Genomic DNA, 17,751 nt, shown 5'->3' with positions numbered 1-17,751 from the left:
AATGCGCTGTGACCTGGAAACCAAATAAACCCTTTTCTCCACAAGTCCCTTTGGTTATGGTGTTTATCACAGTGATAGAAACTTAACTGGATCAGATGGAAAGTGTGCCAAGCTATTTCAACGTTGTATAAACATTGTAGAATGTACTTAACACAAACTAAGATGTTATATATAATCTTAAGAGATCACAATCTGTGTGGTTACTTGTTGAAGAGCGTTGTGTAGCACAAAGAATTCCTCAGAAACTTTTGGCTCTGAAAAGCAGAGCTTTTTCAAGTAGTTAATCATGATTAATGTTAAAAATTTTACCATCTTAAATATTTTCATTCAAATTTAAGTTTCCTGTGATGCAATTAATCAGAGGTTGAAAAGAGAACAGGTTGACTATAAGAAGCCTGACTTTAGAAAGATGATAGGTACCTATTTATTCTAGAAAAAAATCCAGCTTCGTTGCCATGACAAATATTATTGCTTGTCTTTTCCTTCATTGCAGAAACTTCAAGAAAAACACACTAGATTTAGTTTAAAATGTTTAGAATATCCAAAAAAGGAATAGTTAGATTTGACCAAGTTCAAGATGAAGAAACTTACCTGGAAAATTTAGCAGTGCAAAGAAATGCCTCTGCTTTCTTTGAAAAATATGATCGCAGTGAAGTGCAAGAATTATTAACGACAGCACTAGTCAGCTGGTTGTCTACCAAGGATGATGTTCGTTCTCAACTAGACATCCCATGTGGACTCATGAGTCAAATAAATAATGTGGGCTTCTCCAATGCCATTCTATTGACACCTGTGGACCCTACTGCCCACTTAGACTACAGGGAAGTCCATCAGATCTTAAGGGAGCTGGCTGTTGGAATTTATTGCTTAAATCAAATCCCTTCAATCAGTTTAGAAGCAAATTATGATCAGAGTTCTTCTTGTCAGTTACCTCCCGCTTATTATGATACCAGAATTGGACAGATTTTGATTCATATTGACTATATGCTAAAAGCACTGTGGCATGGAATATACATGCCCAAAGAGAAACGAACCAGATTCTCTGAACTATGGCGAACAATCATGGACATTGATCCAGATGGAAAGCCTCAAACAACTAAAGATATATTTTCTGAGTTTAGTTCAGCAGGTAAGGAAATTTAGCATTGCTTAATTATTTTTATTATAAACCATTTCCCCCTTTTTTATTGAATATAAACTTTTTTCATACAATGTATTTTCTGATCATACTTCCCCCTCCAATGCCTTTGACATTGTTCCCACTACCAAATTTCATCTCCTTTCTTGTTCTCTTTAATAAACAAAAAGGAAAACAAACAAATGAAATCTCTGTCTCTGTCTCTCTCTGTCTCTCCTTCTCTCCGTCTCTCTCTCTCTCTCTCTCTCTCTCTCTCTCTCATACACACACACACACACACACACACACACACACACACACACACACACAGAATAAGAAACCACAATATGCAAGCAAAAGACCATGAAGACAAAAACTTCCCAAACAAAGCAACATGAAAAACCCTGCAAAAATACCATTGAGTTCGTTTAAGTTGGCCATCTGCCGGTAGGCATGGGGCCTACCTTGAAGTATGAAACTCCACTGGAGTAAACTAATTTATTCTTTGCAAGCAGGTATCAGTTACAGCTTAGTTAGAGGATGGATCCCATGTTTACTTCCCCCTTTCAGTGCTAGGACCCCATCTGGCTTGAACCTATACAGGCCCTACACATGCTGCATATGTGCGTAAGTCCTATTGTGATCATGTATGGTTCTTAGGGGAATTATTATCACCCCGTGTGGTATATAACTCAACTAAAAATATGGATACATGCATACACTCACATATATATATACATACATATCTATAGCTATCTATATATTCTTTAAATAAACTTATAAAATATGTTGCCCTATGGCTTTTAAAAACATTCTTAGGGTTGTCTATCTGTCCATCCCTTCCCCCATATAAAAGTCTCTGCCTCTTCCTCCTCCTCCTCCTCCTCTTAGTTAAAGACCATCCCTCATTTTTTCCATTACACCTGTCCCCTACTGTACTGGCTGGTTTTGTGTCAACTTGACATAAGCAATAGTCATCAGAGAGGAAGGAACCTCAGTTGATGAAATTCCCCCCATGAGATCCAGCTGTAAGGCATCATCTTAATTAGTGATCATTGGGGGAGATCATGCCTACAGTGGTTGGTGTCAACCCTGAGCTGGTGGTCCTGAGTTCTATGAGAAGCAGGCTGAGCAAGCCAGGGAAAACAAGCCAGTAAGCAGCTCCCCTCCATGGCCTCTGCATCAGCTCCTGTCTCCAAGATCCTGCCCTGTTTAAAGTCCTGTCCTGACTGACTACCTTCAGTTATGAACAACAATGTGGAAGCACAAGCTGAATAAACCCTTTTTTCCCCAACTTGATTTTTGGTCATGGTGTTTCATAGCACCAATAGACACCCTAACTAAGACACCTACCAAGCCCCTCTCTAGAACTCCTCCAACCCCTGCTTTCCCACAGAGCTTTTCAACTTTCCTGGTTTCTTCCAATACTTCAGGTTATATATTCAGATCTAAAGACTTGGAGCCAAGATCCACAAATGAAAGAGAACATACAGCAGCATTGTCTTTCTGTGTCCAGGTTACCCATACATAATAGTTTCCATTTGCATTTATTTATCTGTAAATTTCATTTTTCTTTACAGCTGAACTTTTTACTGTCCATTCATTAATTGAAGGGCATTTAGGTTGTTACCACTGTCTAGCTATTGTGACTAAAGAAGCAACAAACATGGCTGAGAAAGTATCTCTAGAGTAGGCTATTGAGTCCTTTGGGCATATACCATGGAGTAGTTATAGCTGGGAACTATGGTGGCCTTTTAGTATTGAAAAATTCTCCATATTCACTTTCATGTGACTACCCAGTTTTTAATCCCAAAAACAGTGAAGGGTTCCCTTTCCCTGAATCCTTGCCAGCATTTGTTGCCAATTGTTTTCTTGAACCTAGCCATTCATTTAGTGTGACTGGGTAAGATGAAATCTCAGAGTATCTGTGATTGTTAGGGATGTTAGGGATTAAAAAATATTTCTTGGCCATTTTTATTTTTAAGAAAACTCTGTTCAGATCCATAGACCATTTTTAATTAGGTCATTTGTTTTCTTGATTTCCAAGTTTTTTGTATATTCTGGATATTGATCTTCCAACAGGTTATGGCTGACAGATTCTCCCCACTCTGTAGGCTTCCTTTTTACTGGGCTGACTGTTTCCTTTGCGGTACAGAAGCTTTTTAGTTTTATGAGTTCCCAGCTGTCAATTGATGGCTTTAATTCCTGAGTGAACAGAGCCCTATTTACAAAGATTTTTTTCCTATACCTACAGCATGTAAGGTATTGCCTTTATTTTCTTCTATCAGCTGCAACATTTCATATCTCTCATACAGGTCTGACCCATTTGGAGTTACTTTTTGTGCAAGGTTATAGACATGTGTCTAATTCCATTCTTTTACATATGTACATTCAGTTTTCCCAGTAGCACTTGCTGCAGATACTGTCTTTCAACAATGTATATTTGGGGAATGTTCCTCAAATGCCAGATTATAGACTATAGCTATGTTTGTGACTTCTATTTTCTTTCATTGATCTACATGTCTATTTTTGTGTCAGCACCATGCTTTTTTCTTTTGATTGCTTTGCCTTAACTTGAAATCTGGGATGGTAATACCTCCAACGTTGTTCTATTTGCTCGGGATTTCTTTAGCTATCCAGGGGTCTTTTGTGGTTCCATATGAGTTTTAGGATATTTTTTCCTATTTCTGTTAAGAATGTCATGGAGATTTTGGTTGGGATTACACTGACTCTGTAGACTGCTTTTTGATAGGATGGTGATTTTCAAAGCCCCTTTCTGTGTCTAATAATTATGATTTTTTTCAAGTCCACTTATATGTTTTATTACATTTATTTATATGTGTTGAATTGTCCCTGTGTCCCTGGAATAAAATCAACATGATTAGTGGTGAGTGATCTTTTTTTTGTATTTGTTTGATTCAGTTTGCAAGTATCATTGGGATGTTGGCCTGTAGTTTTCTTTTTTTCCTTATCTGGTTTGGGTGTTAGAGTAACACTGGCTTCATTGATGGAGTGTGGGAGTGCTCCTTCTGTTTCTATTTTGTGAAGAATTTAAGAAGTATTAGGTATTGATCTTTCCAAGTTTTACAGAACGTGCTGTGAGTCAAACTGGGCCTGTCTGGGCTTTTTCTCTTTAATGTGAAAGCTTTGTATTACTGTTTCAGTCTGCTTGTTTGTAATACAGCAGTGTTTAAGTTGTTGATCTTTTCTTGGTTTAACCTTAGTGGTTTGGGTGAATCTAAAATTCATCCATTACTTCTACTTAATGGAGTAGAGGTTTGTAATTATTTCCTGACAATGTTCTGAATTTCTTTGTTATCTGTTGTTGGATTTCTTGGATCTCTCTGATTCTGTTAATCTGGTCTCCTCTTTCCTTTATTTGGCTAATTGTGCTAAGTCTGTTGATCGTGATTATCTTTTCAAAGAACTAACTCTTAGATTTGTTGATTCTTTAAACTGTTTCCTTTGCTGTTATTCATTATTTTTTTCCTCTGATTTTGTTTTTTAACTATTTCTTGCCATCTACTCTATTTGGGCTTAGTTTGTTCTTGGTTTTCCAAATTCTTAAGTGGCATCATTAAGTCATATATTTGTGGTCTCCCCTTCCCCCCACATTTCTTAATGTAGCAGCTTAAAGTTATATGCTTAAGCAGGGCTTTGGTGGTGCACACCTTTAATATCAGCACTCGGAAGGCAGAGGCAGGCAGATCTCTGTGAGTTTGAGGCCAGCCTGGTCTACAGAGAGTTTCAGGACAGTATCCAAAACAATACAAAGAAACCTTACCTCAAAAAAATATTATTTTCATTTCTTTTAGAGGATTTTTTAAACTTATTTCTTCAAAGGGCTTTTTAGGTTTATTATTTTATGTGTATGGGTGTTTTGTCTGTGTTTATTTATGTACACATAATTAGTGCCTGATGCCTAGAGAGGTAAAATGAACCATTTGATATACATGATGTCTTTAATTCTGATGTTTTTCTGTTTAGTTTCTATCCAGATGGCCTCTCTATTGGAGAAGGTGGTAGTACTGAAATCACCCCCTAGTTTTGAGTTGGAGTTAATACAGGCTGTGTCTTCAATTCCAGTAGTACACTTTCATATGAAATTGGGTGCACCAGCATTTATCGCATGTATGTTTAGGATTGTAATGTGTTCTTTTCAATTTTTCCCTTGATTAGAATCATATATCCCTCTGTTTATCTTCTGGTCAGTTTTCGGCTTAAATCTACTTAGTCAGATACTAGTATATCTACACTTGCTTGCTCACTGATCCAATTTGCTTGGAATACTTTTATTCAGCCTTCCACTTTAATGAGGTGCCTATGTTTAAACCTACGGTGATTTTCTTATAGATAACAGAAAAAGTGGATTTTCTTTCTTTTTTTTAAAGGTTGTTTTATTTTAATGATTGATCCACATGAGGTCACAGCAAGGCCACTATGTACACACAAGAGGGAAGTTTCATTTCTTGGTTTCTTCTCCCTTGGACAGTCTTGGCCGGGAGGTACTCCTTGCGGAGCTTTTGAGCTTTCTTGGTTCTGGACTGGCAAACCTCAGCCAGGTTAGTCAGGAACTTCTTGTGGGCCTTGTCTGCCTTCAGCTTGTAGATGTGTGCTCCATGAGAATCTGCTTGTTTTTGAGGACATTCCCTTTGACCTGCAGACATAGACTGTGATACATATGGTGGTCAGCCTTCTTAGATTCACGATATCTCCTGAGAAGCAGACTCACACTTTCTCCAGGTCACCTTCTCAGGCATTCAAGCGTTGGCAGTACCCTTCGCTTCCCTATGCCCGTGTGCATGCCCTTCTGTTGAGCCACGGTGTTTTTCTGGCATCAAGCCCAGAAATGGAATGTCACAGGCTCCCGGATGATCAGCCCCTCTTTGATCAGCCTCCAGATCTGCTGATGGGAGTTGGCGTTGACGATTCCATTAGTCTCAATGGGGTCCAATCAGACCTTTTTGTACCACAGTGGAGGACTCAAAAGGCAAGCCTCTTATGGAGCATAAGCATGCGGACACAGAGGCAAAAGGAAAGTGAATCCTATTTCCTAATCCTTTCCGCGAACCTGTATCTTCGGCTGAGGAGTTGAGGTCATTGGCTTTTAATGCTGTTACTGAAAGTTGTGTGTTGATTACAGTCATTGTATTGTGGGTTTTTGTTTTGTTTTGCTGTTTGTGTTTCAGTAGTTATAGCTTTGCTTCTTTATACATTCTTTCAGCTATACTTATTCCTCCCTTTAGTCTGTAGTATTGCTTCCAGTATTCCCTGCAGGGCTGGATTGGTGGACATGAATTCTTTTAGCTTGTTTATACATTGAAAGTTTTTCTTTCTCCTTCAACTATGGCTGATACTCTTGCCAGGTAAATATCTAAGTTTGCATCTGTAGTCGTTTAGGACTTAGAATATACTAGTCTAGTCTTTTCTTGACTTAAGTTTTCATTGAGAAGTTAGCTGTTCCTCTGATGGGCTTTTCTCTTTTAATATGCTTTTTTTGTTCTGGATATTTGTTGTTTTAACTTACTATGTTATGGGAATGTCTTCTCTGGTTCTGTGTTCTGTGTGCTACTTATATGGGTATGTCTTCTTAATTAAGGGATTTGTGTGTGTGTGTGTGTGTGTGTGTGTGTGTGTGTGTGTGTGTAATTCTGGTATATGCCATTAAACTAGGATCCCTTATCTTTGGCTACCATTTGGTCTTTTTGTGTCCCAGTCTCCTGTATATTTCTTCCATATTCTTGGTTAGGATTGGAGTATGATTCCTCTACTTTATCTGAATATTCTATCTTTTGCTTTATCTGTTATACTGGCAAGGCTTTTCCCTAAACTCTCTAATTGGGTTATTAAGTTTTTCCAATCCAGATTCATTTTAGCTTGATTTTTGTCAGTATTTTCATCTTCTTCTCTTTACTAAATTTAGTTTTCAGAATTTGAATTTAAAAATGTATTTGTGCATTCTTGGATGTGATTTGGAAGTTTATTGCCGTCCCCGTTAAGTCCTTGAATTCTTTAATCATGTTTCAGATTTTTCTTTTAAATTCTATGTTCTAAGTGTTTATTTAGATAACTTTCATTGAAGAACATTTCTATAGGGTTGATAGGTCTTATCATAGAAATGCTGTGCTTACCTTTTGTACTGTTTGTATAATTTGTGATGTAAACTGGCATGTGATTTTCTTTTGTTGGTTGAATGTCTGATGTGAAAATCTAGTTGGCTTCTGTTGAGTTGAAGTCTCATTTTTGTTTCTGTTGTCACCCAAGTTTGCTTGATTTCAGATCAGATGAGATGAGGAAATAGTATGTTGACCCTTCAGGTAATGTTATTTCAGATTGGTGGAAGAAGCATGATTCCAGTTCAATGGTAACCAAACAAGTGTACAAATGGGACAAATGGCTACATCTGCTTGGGCTGGCATGTAAGGTGCACTACCTGAGATATTCTAGGGAGCATGAGGATTGCAAGGATGGGCTGGAGTATTGGGCATTCACCAGGTTAGGCCAACACACAGACAGTTCAGTTGAGGCTAGGCCAAGGATTGTGGACCATGAGGCCCTGGGCCAGCACCTGGGATGTGCAAGTAGGGATCAGCTTGCAGCTTTGGAATGGTGTAAGCAAACAGGACCTGGGGGGCTCACTAGCCCTGGCAAGTGCTTAGAATGCATGACCAGGGATAGGCCTGGGGTTTGAGACAGCACATTCCTTGTTAATTTCACACTTGTATATGATACCTTGACATTCACATCTCTGACCCCTAACTCCCTCTCATCATACCATGCCCTTTTCCAGATTCATGAATTATGGTTTTGCTTTCTGATCCACTTGGTTTAGCCAGGACCATTTCTATCATCATTGGACTCAAGCTATCAACTGGAGCCTGGTGGAATCAGCAGTGGTCCACAATTGAAGGCCATGACTCTCCTTTCATGAATATATTATTAGCTGTGAGTACAGCAGTTAAAAGTAGGTCATCTCAAACCCCTCACCTCTGCTGACTTTTGAGGGGCCCAATCCTGTGTAGACCCAGTGGCAACATCTACAACTGTAGTTCATGATTGTAATGGATGTGTCTGGCCTGGAGAATTCCATAGCCCCTTTCCTTGTCTCTTGTATCTTACTACCTATTTTTTCTTTCTTTCGTCTTCTGTTTTTTACTCTGAAGGTTTGGTTGATATTACAAATGATCCAGACTTTAATGGAATCTATGATGAAGACATGAATGAAGATCCAACATATGATCCTAACAGCCCTGAAGAAAAGGCTATATTTATGAAATATGCTGAAAATATTATGCTGAAGTTGACATTCAGTACCACACGAGTTCAGCAGCATGAAAACATCTTTATATTTGAGACAGCCTACTGGCTTACTAATGCTATAAAGTACAACCAGGATTATCTTGATATTTGTACTTACCAGAGACTACAACAGAGACTGTATCTTCAAAAAAAAGTTATTCAAAAACACTTTGAGAAAAAAAAAGAAATCAGAAGAGGGATAGCCTATCTGAAGTTAATATGCTTTCTGATTCCATTTTTACTCAGTTTAAAAAAGAAGATGAAAGTTCCATATTTAAATAGTCTGCTTCCACCTTTTTCAGGTAAGAGAATAAGCAAATATAGACCTCATTTTTGCTTGGATTTCAGAAAATTATTTTTCAAATAAGTAGTATGTATATTTTCATTATTTTCCAGTAATAGGAACTGATTATTTTTATCAAATGATGTAGTGGTTTGAATAGTAATAGCCCCCATATGCTCATATATTTAAATGTTTGGTTTTAAGGGAGTGGCTGTACCAGGGTTTAGGAGGTGTGGCCTTGTTGGAGGAACTGTCTCACTGGGTGGTAGACATTGGGGGTTCCAAAAGCTCAAGCCAGGCCTAGTGTCTCACTCTTCCTGCTACCTGGGGATCTAGTTGTATAACTCTTAGCTTCTTCTCCAGAACTGTCTGTGTCTCACAAGACTTCCCAAAAATAATGGACTAAGCCACTGAAACTGTGAGCAAGCACCAGTTAAATACTTTCTTTTATGAATTGCCATGGTCATGGTATCTCTACAGCAACAGAAAACTGACTGTTGCTGTGATCATGATATCTTTTCAGCAATAGAACACTGAGTATAAGATTCCCTGTGGTCATGGTGTCTCTACAGCAATAGAAGATGAGTATAAGATTTACTGTGGTCATGGTGTCTCTACAGCAATAGAACACTAACTATAAGAGTTGCTGTGGGGATCTCCTGGCCTGGGGACTGCAGCTAGGTCAATTTGTCCCCAGAGGACTAAGCAACAAGGAGCCTGCTGAGAGTGCTGGTCTACTCCCACCCCCTCTCAGGGCAGAAAACAGAGGGCAGAGGGTAGAGGTGAACTCCAGCCCCGCCTCGGGCCAACTTCCTTCCACTTGCCCTCTCTGGGATCTCTGGGCCTGGGGACCACAGACAGGTCAAGTCACCCCTGGCTTACTAGGCAACCTCGAGTCTGCTGATAGCACTGTGCTGATCCAGCTCCTACCCACCAGAAGAGGGAGTACCTCAGACCCGTATGCACCCACCTTGAGACCCATCAGAATATTGGACCTGCTTGCAACCATGGGGAAGAGAACCTTGGACACATACCTACCAGGAAAGGAAGAGACCCCACCTGTACCCACTGGAAGAAGGGATGGGAAGATAACAATATAAGAACACATTCAACAACAGAAAAAACAATATGACACCACCAGAGTCTGGGGCCTATACTCCAGCAAGACCTGAACATCACAACACAGATGAAGCAGAAGAGAATGACCTTAAAAATAACTTCATGAAGATTATAAAGACCCTAAAAGAGGAAATGACAAAATGACAAAATCCTTTAAAGAAACAGAAGAAAATAAAAACCAAAAATGCAAGAAACAATTCAAAAAGTGCAAGGTTTGAAAGCTGAAACAGAGACAATTAAAAACAACACAGTCTGAAGGAATGCTAGAATTAGAAAAGTTAAGGAAACGATCAGGAACTACAGATGCAAGTGTAATCAACAGAATACGAGAGTTGGAAGAGAGAATCCCAGGCATTGAAGATTCACTAGAAGAAATAGATTAATCAACCAAAGAAAATCTTAAGTCCAACAAATACCTAACAAAATATGCAGGAAATATGGGACACCGTGAAAAGGCCCAATCTAAGATTATAGGGATAAAAGAAGGTGAAGAAACCCAACTCAAATGTGTAGAAAACATATTCAACAAAATCATAGAAGAAAAATTTCCCAAGCTAGAGAAAGACATACCAATGAAAGTACAAGAAGCCTACAGAAGACCAAATAAAGTGGACCACCAAAAAAAGATCCCCTTGCCACATAATAATCAAAACCCCAAACATACAGAATAAAGAAAAATATTAAGAGAAGCAAAGGAAAAAGTCCCAGTAAAATATAAAGGCAAACCTATCAGAATCACACTTGATTCCTCCATGGAAACTCTGAAAGCCTGAAGATCCTGGATAGATATTCTACCAACACTAAGAGACTACGGATGCCAGCCCAGATTACTATACCCAGCAAAGCTTTCAATCACTATAGATGGAGAAAGCAAGATACTCCATGACAAAATCAAATTTAAACAATACATATCCACTAATCCAGTCCTACTGGAAGGAAAACTTCAACCTAAGAAAGGTAAATATGCTTACAAAAACACAGGCAATAGATATCCAACCTTACCAAAAGCCAAGAGAAAAAGTGGGGTAAATCCACAAACAATACCACCACCAAATCAAAAACAAACAAGAATTAACACTCAGTGGTCTTTAATCTCCCTCAGTATTAATGGTCTTAATTTGCCTATAAAAAGACACAGGCTAACAGAATGGATATGAAGGCAGAAGCCATCCTTCTGCTACATATAAGAAACACACCTCAACTTCAAAGACAGTCATTACCTTAGAGTAAAGGGATGGGATGAGATTTTCCAATCAAATGGAGCCAAGAAACAAGCTGGTGTAGCTATCCTAGTATTGAACAAATTATACTTCAAACTAAAATCAATCAAAAGAGATGAAGAAGGTCATTTCATATTCATCACAGGAAAAATCCATCAGGAAGAAGTCTCAATTCTGAACATCTCTGCCTCAAATACAAAGGCATCTCTGTTCGTAAAAGAAACATTACTAAAACTCAAAGCACACATAAGATCTCACACAGTTAAAGTGGGAGACTTCAACACCCCACTCTCACTACTAGACAGGACCACTAGACAGAAACTTAAACAAAGAAACAAAGGAACTAACAGAAGCTATGACCCAATTTGCTTTAACAGGTATCTATAGAACCTTCTATCCAAACACAAAGAAATAACCCTTCTCAGCGCCACATGGGACTTTCTCTAAAATGGACCACATACTTGACAACATAGCAAACCTCAACAAATTGCAAAAAATTGGAATAACACCCTGTATCTTATCTGACCACCATGCTTTAAAGTTAGAATGCAACAACAACACAAATTTCAGAAACCCTACAAACTCATGGAAAATGAACAATGTGCAATTGCACTATTTCTGTGTCAAGGAAGAAATAAAGAAATTAAAGAATTCCTAGAATTAAATGAAAATGAAGGCACAACATATGCAAACTTATGGGATACTTTGAAAGCAGTGCTAAGAGGAAAGTTCATAGCACTAAGTGCTCATATGAAGAAACTGGAGAATAGTCACACTAGAGAATTAACAGCATAACTGAAAGCTCTAGAATAGAAGCAGTCATCAAAAGTTTCCCTATCAAAAAAAAGCCCAGGCCCAGATGGCTTCAGTGCAAAATTCTACCAGGAATTTAAAGAAGAACTAATTCCAATACTCCTCAACGTGTCTCACACACTAGAGGCAGAAGGTTCATTGCCAAACTCTTTTTACAAGGATACAATTACCTTGGTACCCAAGCCACACAAATAAGAAAGAGAACTACAGACCAATATCCCTCATGAACACTGATGAAAAAATACTCAATATAATACTGGCAAATCTAATCCAAGAACACATCAGAAAAATCATCCACCACGATCAGGTAGACTTCATCCCAGGGATGCAGGAATGGTTCAACATATGAAAATCTATCAATGTAATCTACCATATAAAAAAACTGCAAAAAAACCCCACATGATCATCTCACTTGTTTCTGAGAAAGCCTGTGACAAAATTCAACACCCCTTCATGATAAAGGTCCTGGGGAGATCAGGAACATACCTGAACATAATAAAAGCAACATACAGCAAACCAACAGCCAACATCAAACTAAATGGAGAGAAACTCAATAAATTCCTCTAAAATCAGGAACAAGACAAGGATGTCCATTCTCTCCATATCTTTTCAATATTGTACTTGAAGTTCTAGCTAGAGCAATAAGACAACAAAAGGAGACCAAGGGGATACAAATTGGAAAGGAAGAAATCAGACTTTCACTATTTGCAGATGATATGATAATTTACTTAAGTGTCCCAAAAACTCTACACAGGAACTCCTACAGCTGATAAACACCTTCAGTAAAGTGGCAGAATACAAGATTAACTAAAAAAATCAGTAGCCTTATTATATACAGATGACAAATGGACTGAGGAAGAAATCAGAGAAACATCACCCTTTACAATAGTCATAAACAACACAAAATATCTTGGGATAATGATAACCAAACAAGTGAAAGACCTGTATGACAAGAACTTTGAGTCATTAAAGAAAAAAACTAAAGAAGATACTAGAAGATAGAAAGAACTCCCATGCTCTTGTATAGGTAGGATTAACACAGTAAAAATGGCAATCTTGCCAAAAACAATGTACAGATTCAATGCTATCCCCATCAAAATGCCAGCACAATTCTTCACAGACCTTGAAAGAAGAATACTCAACTTTATATGGAAAAACAAAGGATCCAGTTTAGCCAAAACAACCCTGTACACTAAAGGAACTCCTGGAAGCATCACCATGTCTGACTTTAAGCTCTATTTTAGAGCTATAGTATTTTGGTATTGGCACAAAAATAGACAGGTAGACCAATGGAATTGAATTGAACACCCTGATATTAACCCACACACCTATGGACACATGACTTTTGACAAAGCATCTAAAATTATACAATGGAAAAAAGAAAGCATCTTCAACAAATTGTGCTGGTATAACTGAATGCTGACATGTAGAAGACTGCGGATAGATCAATGTCTATAGCCATGCACAAAACTTAAGTCCAAATCGATCAAAGACCTCAACATAAACCCAGCCACACTGAACCTCCTTAGAAGAGAAAGTGGGAGGTACCCTCGAATGAATTGGTACAGGAGACCACTTCCTGAATATAACACCAGTAGCACAGACACTGAGATTGGTAATTAATAAATGGGACCTCCTGAAACTGAGAAGTTTCTGTAAGGCAAAGGACACAGTCAACAAGACAAAACAACAGCCCACAGAATGGGAAAAGATATTCACTAACCCCACATCTGACAGAGGGCTGATCTCAAAAATTTACAACGAACTCAAGAAGCAAGTCTCCAAATCACCAAAGTGTCCAATAAAAGGTGGGGTACAGAACTAAATAGAGAATTCTCAATAGAGGAGGCTAAAATGGCTGAGAGACACTTAAGAAAGTGCTAGACACCCTTAGCTATTAGGAAAATGCAAATCAAAACAACTCTGAGATGCCACCTCACTCCTGGGCTAAAATCAAAAACACCAATAATAGTTTATGCTGGAGAGGATGTAGAGAAAGGGAAACACTCCTCCACTGTTGGTGGGAGTGCCAACTCGTGCAGTCACTTTGGAAATCAGTATGGAGATTCCTCAGGAAAATGGAAATCAGTCTGCCACAAGATCCAGAAATTTCACTCTTAGGCATATACCCGAAATATGAGCATTCATACAACAAGGACATCTGTTCCACTATGTTCATAGCACCATTATTTGTAATAGCCAGAACTTGGAAGCAACCTAGATGCCCCACAACTGAAGAGTGCATAGAGAAATTGTGGTACATTTACACAGTGGAGTACTACTCATAGGGAAAAAAACAATGGAATCCTGAAATTAGCAGGCAAATGGATGGCACTAGAAGAAACCATCCTGAGTAAGGTAACCCAGTCGCAAAAAGACAAACATGATATGTACTCACTCATATATGGATTTTAGGCATGAAGCAGAGGAGTGTCAGCTTACAGTCCCACTGTCAGAGAGTCTGGGAAACAGGGAGGACCATAAGGGAGAGATGCATGGTACCCCAGAGAAGAGGAATGAGACAGGATCTCCTTAGTGGACTGGGAGTATCGGGGGAGGGGAGAAGGAGCTGGGGAAAAGTGAGGGGGAGAAGATAAGAAGAAAGGAAGACATGGGAGAGCAGGATGAGAGATACTATAAGAGAGGGAGTAATTTATAGGTTTGAGGAGAGATCTGGCACTAGTGAGATTTCCAGAGATCTACAAGGATGACACATCCTGGCAATCCAAGCAATACTGGAGAGGCTGCCTTAAATGCCCATCCCTGATAATGAGATTGACAACTACCTTATATGCCATCCTAGAGCCTTCATCCAGTGGCTGGTGGAAGCAGAGGCAGACACCCACAGTTAAACACTTAACTGAACTCCTGGAAACCGGTTTCAGAGAGGGAGGAGTGATGAGCAAAGGGGTGAATACCCGTGGGTAAAAGTCACAGAAACAGCTGACCTGAACAAGGGGGAGCTCATGGACCCCAGACTGATGGCTAAGAGGCCAGCATTGGACTGATTCAGACCCCCCTGAACGTGGGTGTCAGTGAGAAAGCCTTGGCATTCTTTGGGGCCTCAGGTACTAGATCAGTATTTATCTCTGGCTTCCAAATGGACTTTGGGAGCCCATTCCACATGGAGGGATGCTCTCTCAGCCTGGACACATGGGGGAGGGCCTAGGCCCTGGCCACGATAATATGACAGACTTTGGAGATCCCCTATGAAGGGCCTCATCCTCCTTGGAGAGTTGAGTGGGGATTGGGTGGGGAAGTAGGGGGCATGGTGGGGGACAGGGGAGGAGAGGAGGGAGAGGGAGCTGGGATTGACATGTGAAACAAGCTTGTTTATAATTTAAATTAAAAAAAAGAGTTGTTGTGTTCATGGTGTCTTTCTACAGCAACAGAACACCGAGACAGGTAGATATACCTACTTAGTTCTTTATAAATGGAAGTGCCTAGTTGGTTCTTTATAGTGTCTCTTTGGGGCTCAAGGGATTCTTTTGTTGTTGTTTAAACAAAAGTTACCAGTATCACAGGATTTCAACCCAATAATTGATGAGTGTTTACTCATAGATGTTAATTAGAATATTTTATGCCTTTGAAATGTTTATACAGTAAAATCACAAGAAACACTCAAAATTAATAAAAATATATTTTATTGCCAGGGAGTGATGATACACACCTTTAATCGTAGCACTTGAGAAACAGAAGCAGGCAGAGCTCTATGAGTTTGAGGAAAGCCTGGTCAGCATAATGTGTTCCAGGACAGACAGGGCTACACAGAGAAACCCTGTCTCAAAAATCCATATATATATATGTATTTACATAATTCATTAACAATAATGTTTAGTTATTTAGAATGAAATTTGTATTTATTTATTTGTTTGTTTTTTAATGGGCATGATGGCACAGTCCTCTAGTCCCAGCTCCCAAAAGGATCACACTCAAGTCTAACCTGCGCAACAGAATGAATTCAAGACTATCCTAGGCAACATAGTGGAACATGTCTCAAAATGAAAAGTAAAGGAGGGCTGGGGCTATAGCTCAGTGACTGATCACTTGTGTATGCAGGCTCTAAATTCACTCTAGTACCACAAATAATTGTGTGTGTGTGTGTGTGTGTGTGTGTGTGTGTGTGTGCTGAGAAAGACAGAATGAATAAGTTTATAGTCAGTAATTGCCAAATTCTAATTTCATTTAGATTTTTCACTTTGTTTATATAATCATCTATGTGTTGTCCACATTTTAAATGAAATTTTCTTTTTATTTCTGGAGATGACAAAGTCAAGACAGAGCGAGAGCTGCCTCCATTTATTTATGGACGTGATTTTAAATGCCAGAATTTTGACTACAAAGAACATCAATATTTCCATGTTCATGGAGGAATCGAATTTGATATCAGCACGAATCCAGTTGAGAGTGCTTTGGATGAATTTAAGGTTTTTGAATTATTAGTATTTCTGAGACGTTTTGTTGTTTGACCTGTTTTTATAAGTTTTCACTGAGAAAGAGCTTCTGTTGGTACAGGCACTGCACAAGTCTCTGGACATTCATTCTACAGTTCACTAGCTTTTCTCACTCATTATTGAAACAAACGTGAATTAAGTGCACCTACTTCTAGGCATCTGTGTTGGAGAGTAAGCTGATAAATAAACCAGATATAGTTACTTTCATCACAGAATCTACAGATTTCAAATGAACAATCTTTGCCCTTGGATAGTTAATTAGAGTATACAGTATAAATCCATGAACACATGGCTGATAATGGTGGCATACGCCTGAAGTACCAATGGGAGCAGGAGCATCATGAGTTCAAAGCCAACTGACCACATAGCATAGAGAGACTTTATAAATAAAGAAAGGAAGAAGGCAGGTAGGCAGGTAGGCCAAGAAGGAAGGAAGGAAGGAAGAAAGAAAGAAAGAAAAAAAGAAAGAAAGAAAGAAAGAAAGGGAGAAAGAAATAAAAAAACAAAGCAAATAAATCCCTGAACACTTATGCTAGTCCATCCATGTTTGGGTTTGAGAAGTAAGTCTTGGGTTTGAGAAGTGAGTCCCCCAGGAACCTGGTAGCATCCCATGCATCAGTCCCCTTATTTGTTTGTCTTGTCTATATTACATATTATCATGCCCATTCTATATTTTCTTTTTTATTTTTGTTATTTGTTCTCAAACTAGGAATTGGAAACACGTAGTTATTACCAGATTTCTCTGGGGCTTTATTTTCTCATTTGCATGCATACAATCTCATATAAAGGATTTTATAATTATGAAGTCTGTTTAAAAGTTTTTAATGTGTGATTTGTATTTTAGGAAAATGTAGGAAACATACGGGAGTGCGCTGCTAATCCCTTTGCAGAAGATTCAGGATACAAAGAATTTTACTCGGTACCAGTCATGGAGTTTTATGGAAAGAGGTGAGGAGCTTTCCACTCATACCATACACAGCTGGCTTGCTGAATGCTAGCAGAAAACAAGTACGAAATGCAAAAGCTAGTTTAGAGTCACAGGATGGCGATCCTAGAACAGTGATGATCTTGTGGAAGACACACTCAAAATGGCACTACTTATTATCTCATGGATTTTGATACATCAGGCAAATGACCTTAGAGTTTAGAATTCTTTTTCCTTCTTCTTCTTTTTTTTTTTTTTTTTTGGTTTTACAAGACAGGGTTTCTCTGTATTGTTTTGGAGGCTGTCGGTCCAGCCTGGCCTCGAACTCACAGAGATCCACCTGTCTCTGCCTCCCGAGTGCTGGGATTAAAGGCGTGCGCCACCACCGCCCGGGTGAGTTTAGAATTCTTATAGTGAGCTCAAATATTAAGTAGGGATGGTGATGGGAATCAACTTCTGAGGGGAAGCTGAAAGCAATGGATACAGAGTACACTGTTCCATTGCCATAAGGAGTGTATTAA

At 38.9% G+C, this 17,751-nt stretch overlaps 1 protein-coding gene and 1 pseudogene across 1 annotated transcript in view; one reads left to right on the top strand and one right to left on the bottom strand.

Moving 5' to 3' along the window:
* Ankar (ankyrin and armadillo repeat containing) overlaps positions 1-17,751 on the top strand; it is a 57,727-nt gene that overhangs the window by 1,166 nt on the left and 38,810 nt on the right. The window contains exons 2-5 of the mRNA XM_040753674.1: positions 494-1,129; positions 8,281-8,718; positions 16,115-16,278; positions 17,150-17,253. Of these exons, the coding sequence (XP_040609608.1) occupies positions 529-1,129; positions 8,281-8,718; positions 16,115-16,278; positions 17,150-17,253 (1,307 nt within the window). The 5' untranslated portion in view covers positions 494-528. The remainder of the gene's footprint in view (positions 1-493; positions 1,130-8,280; positions 8,719-16,114; positions 16,279-17,149; positions 17,254-17,751) is intronic.
* LOC106022368 lies at positions 5,542-6,133 on the bottom strand (annotated as a pseudogene).

Source organism: Mesocricetus auratus, unplaced genomic scaffold, assembly GCF_017639785.1.
Source record: "Mesocricetus auratus isolate SY011 unplaced genomic scaffold, BCM_Maur_2.0 Super-Scaffold_100010, whole genome shotgun sequence".
Lineage (NCBI taxonomy): Eukaryota > Metazoa > Chordata > Mammalia > Rodentia > Cricetidae > Mesocricetus > Mesocricetus auratus.
This window is presented reverse-complemented; position numbering and strand designations above follow the sequence as displayed.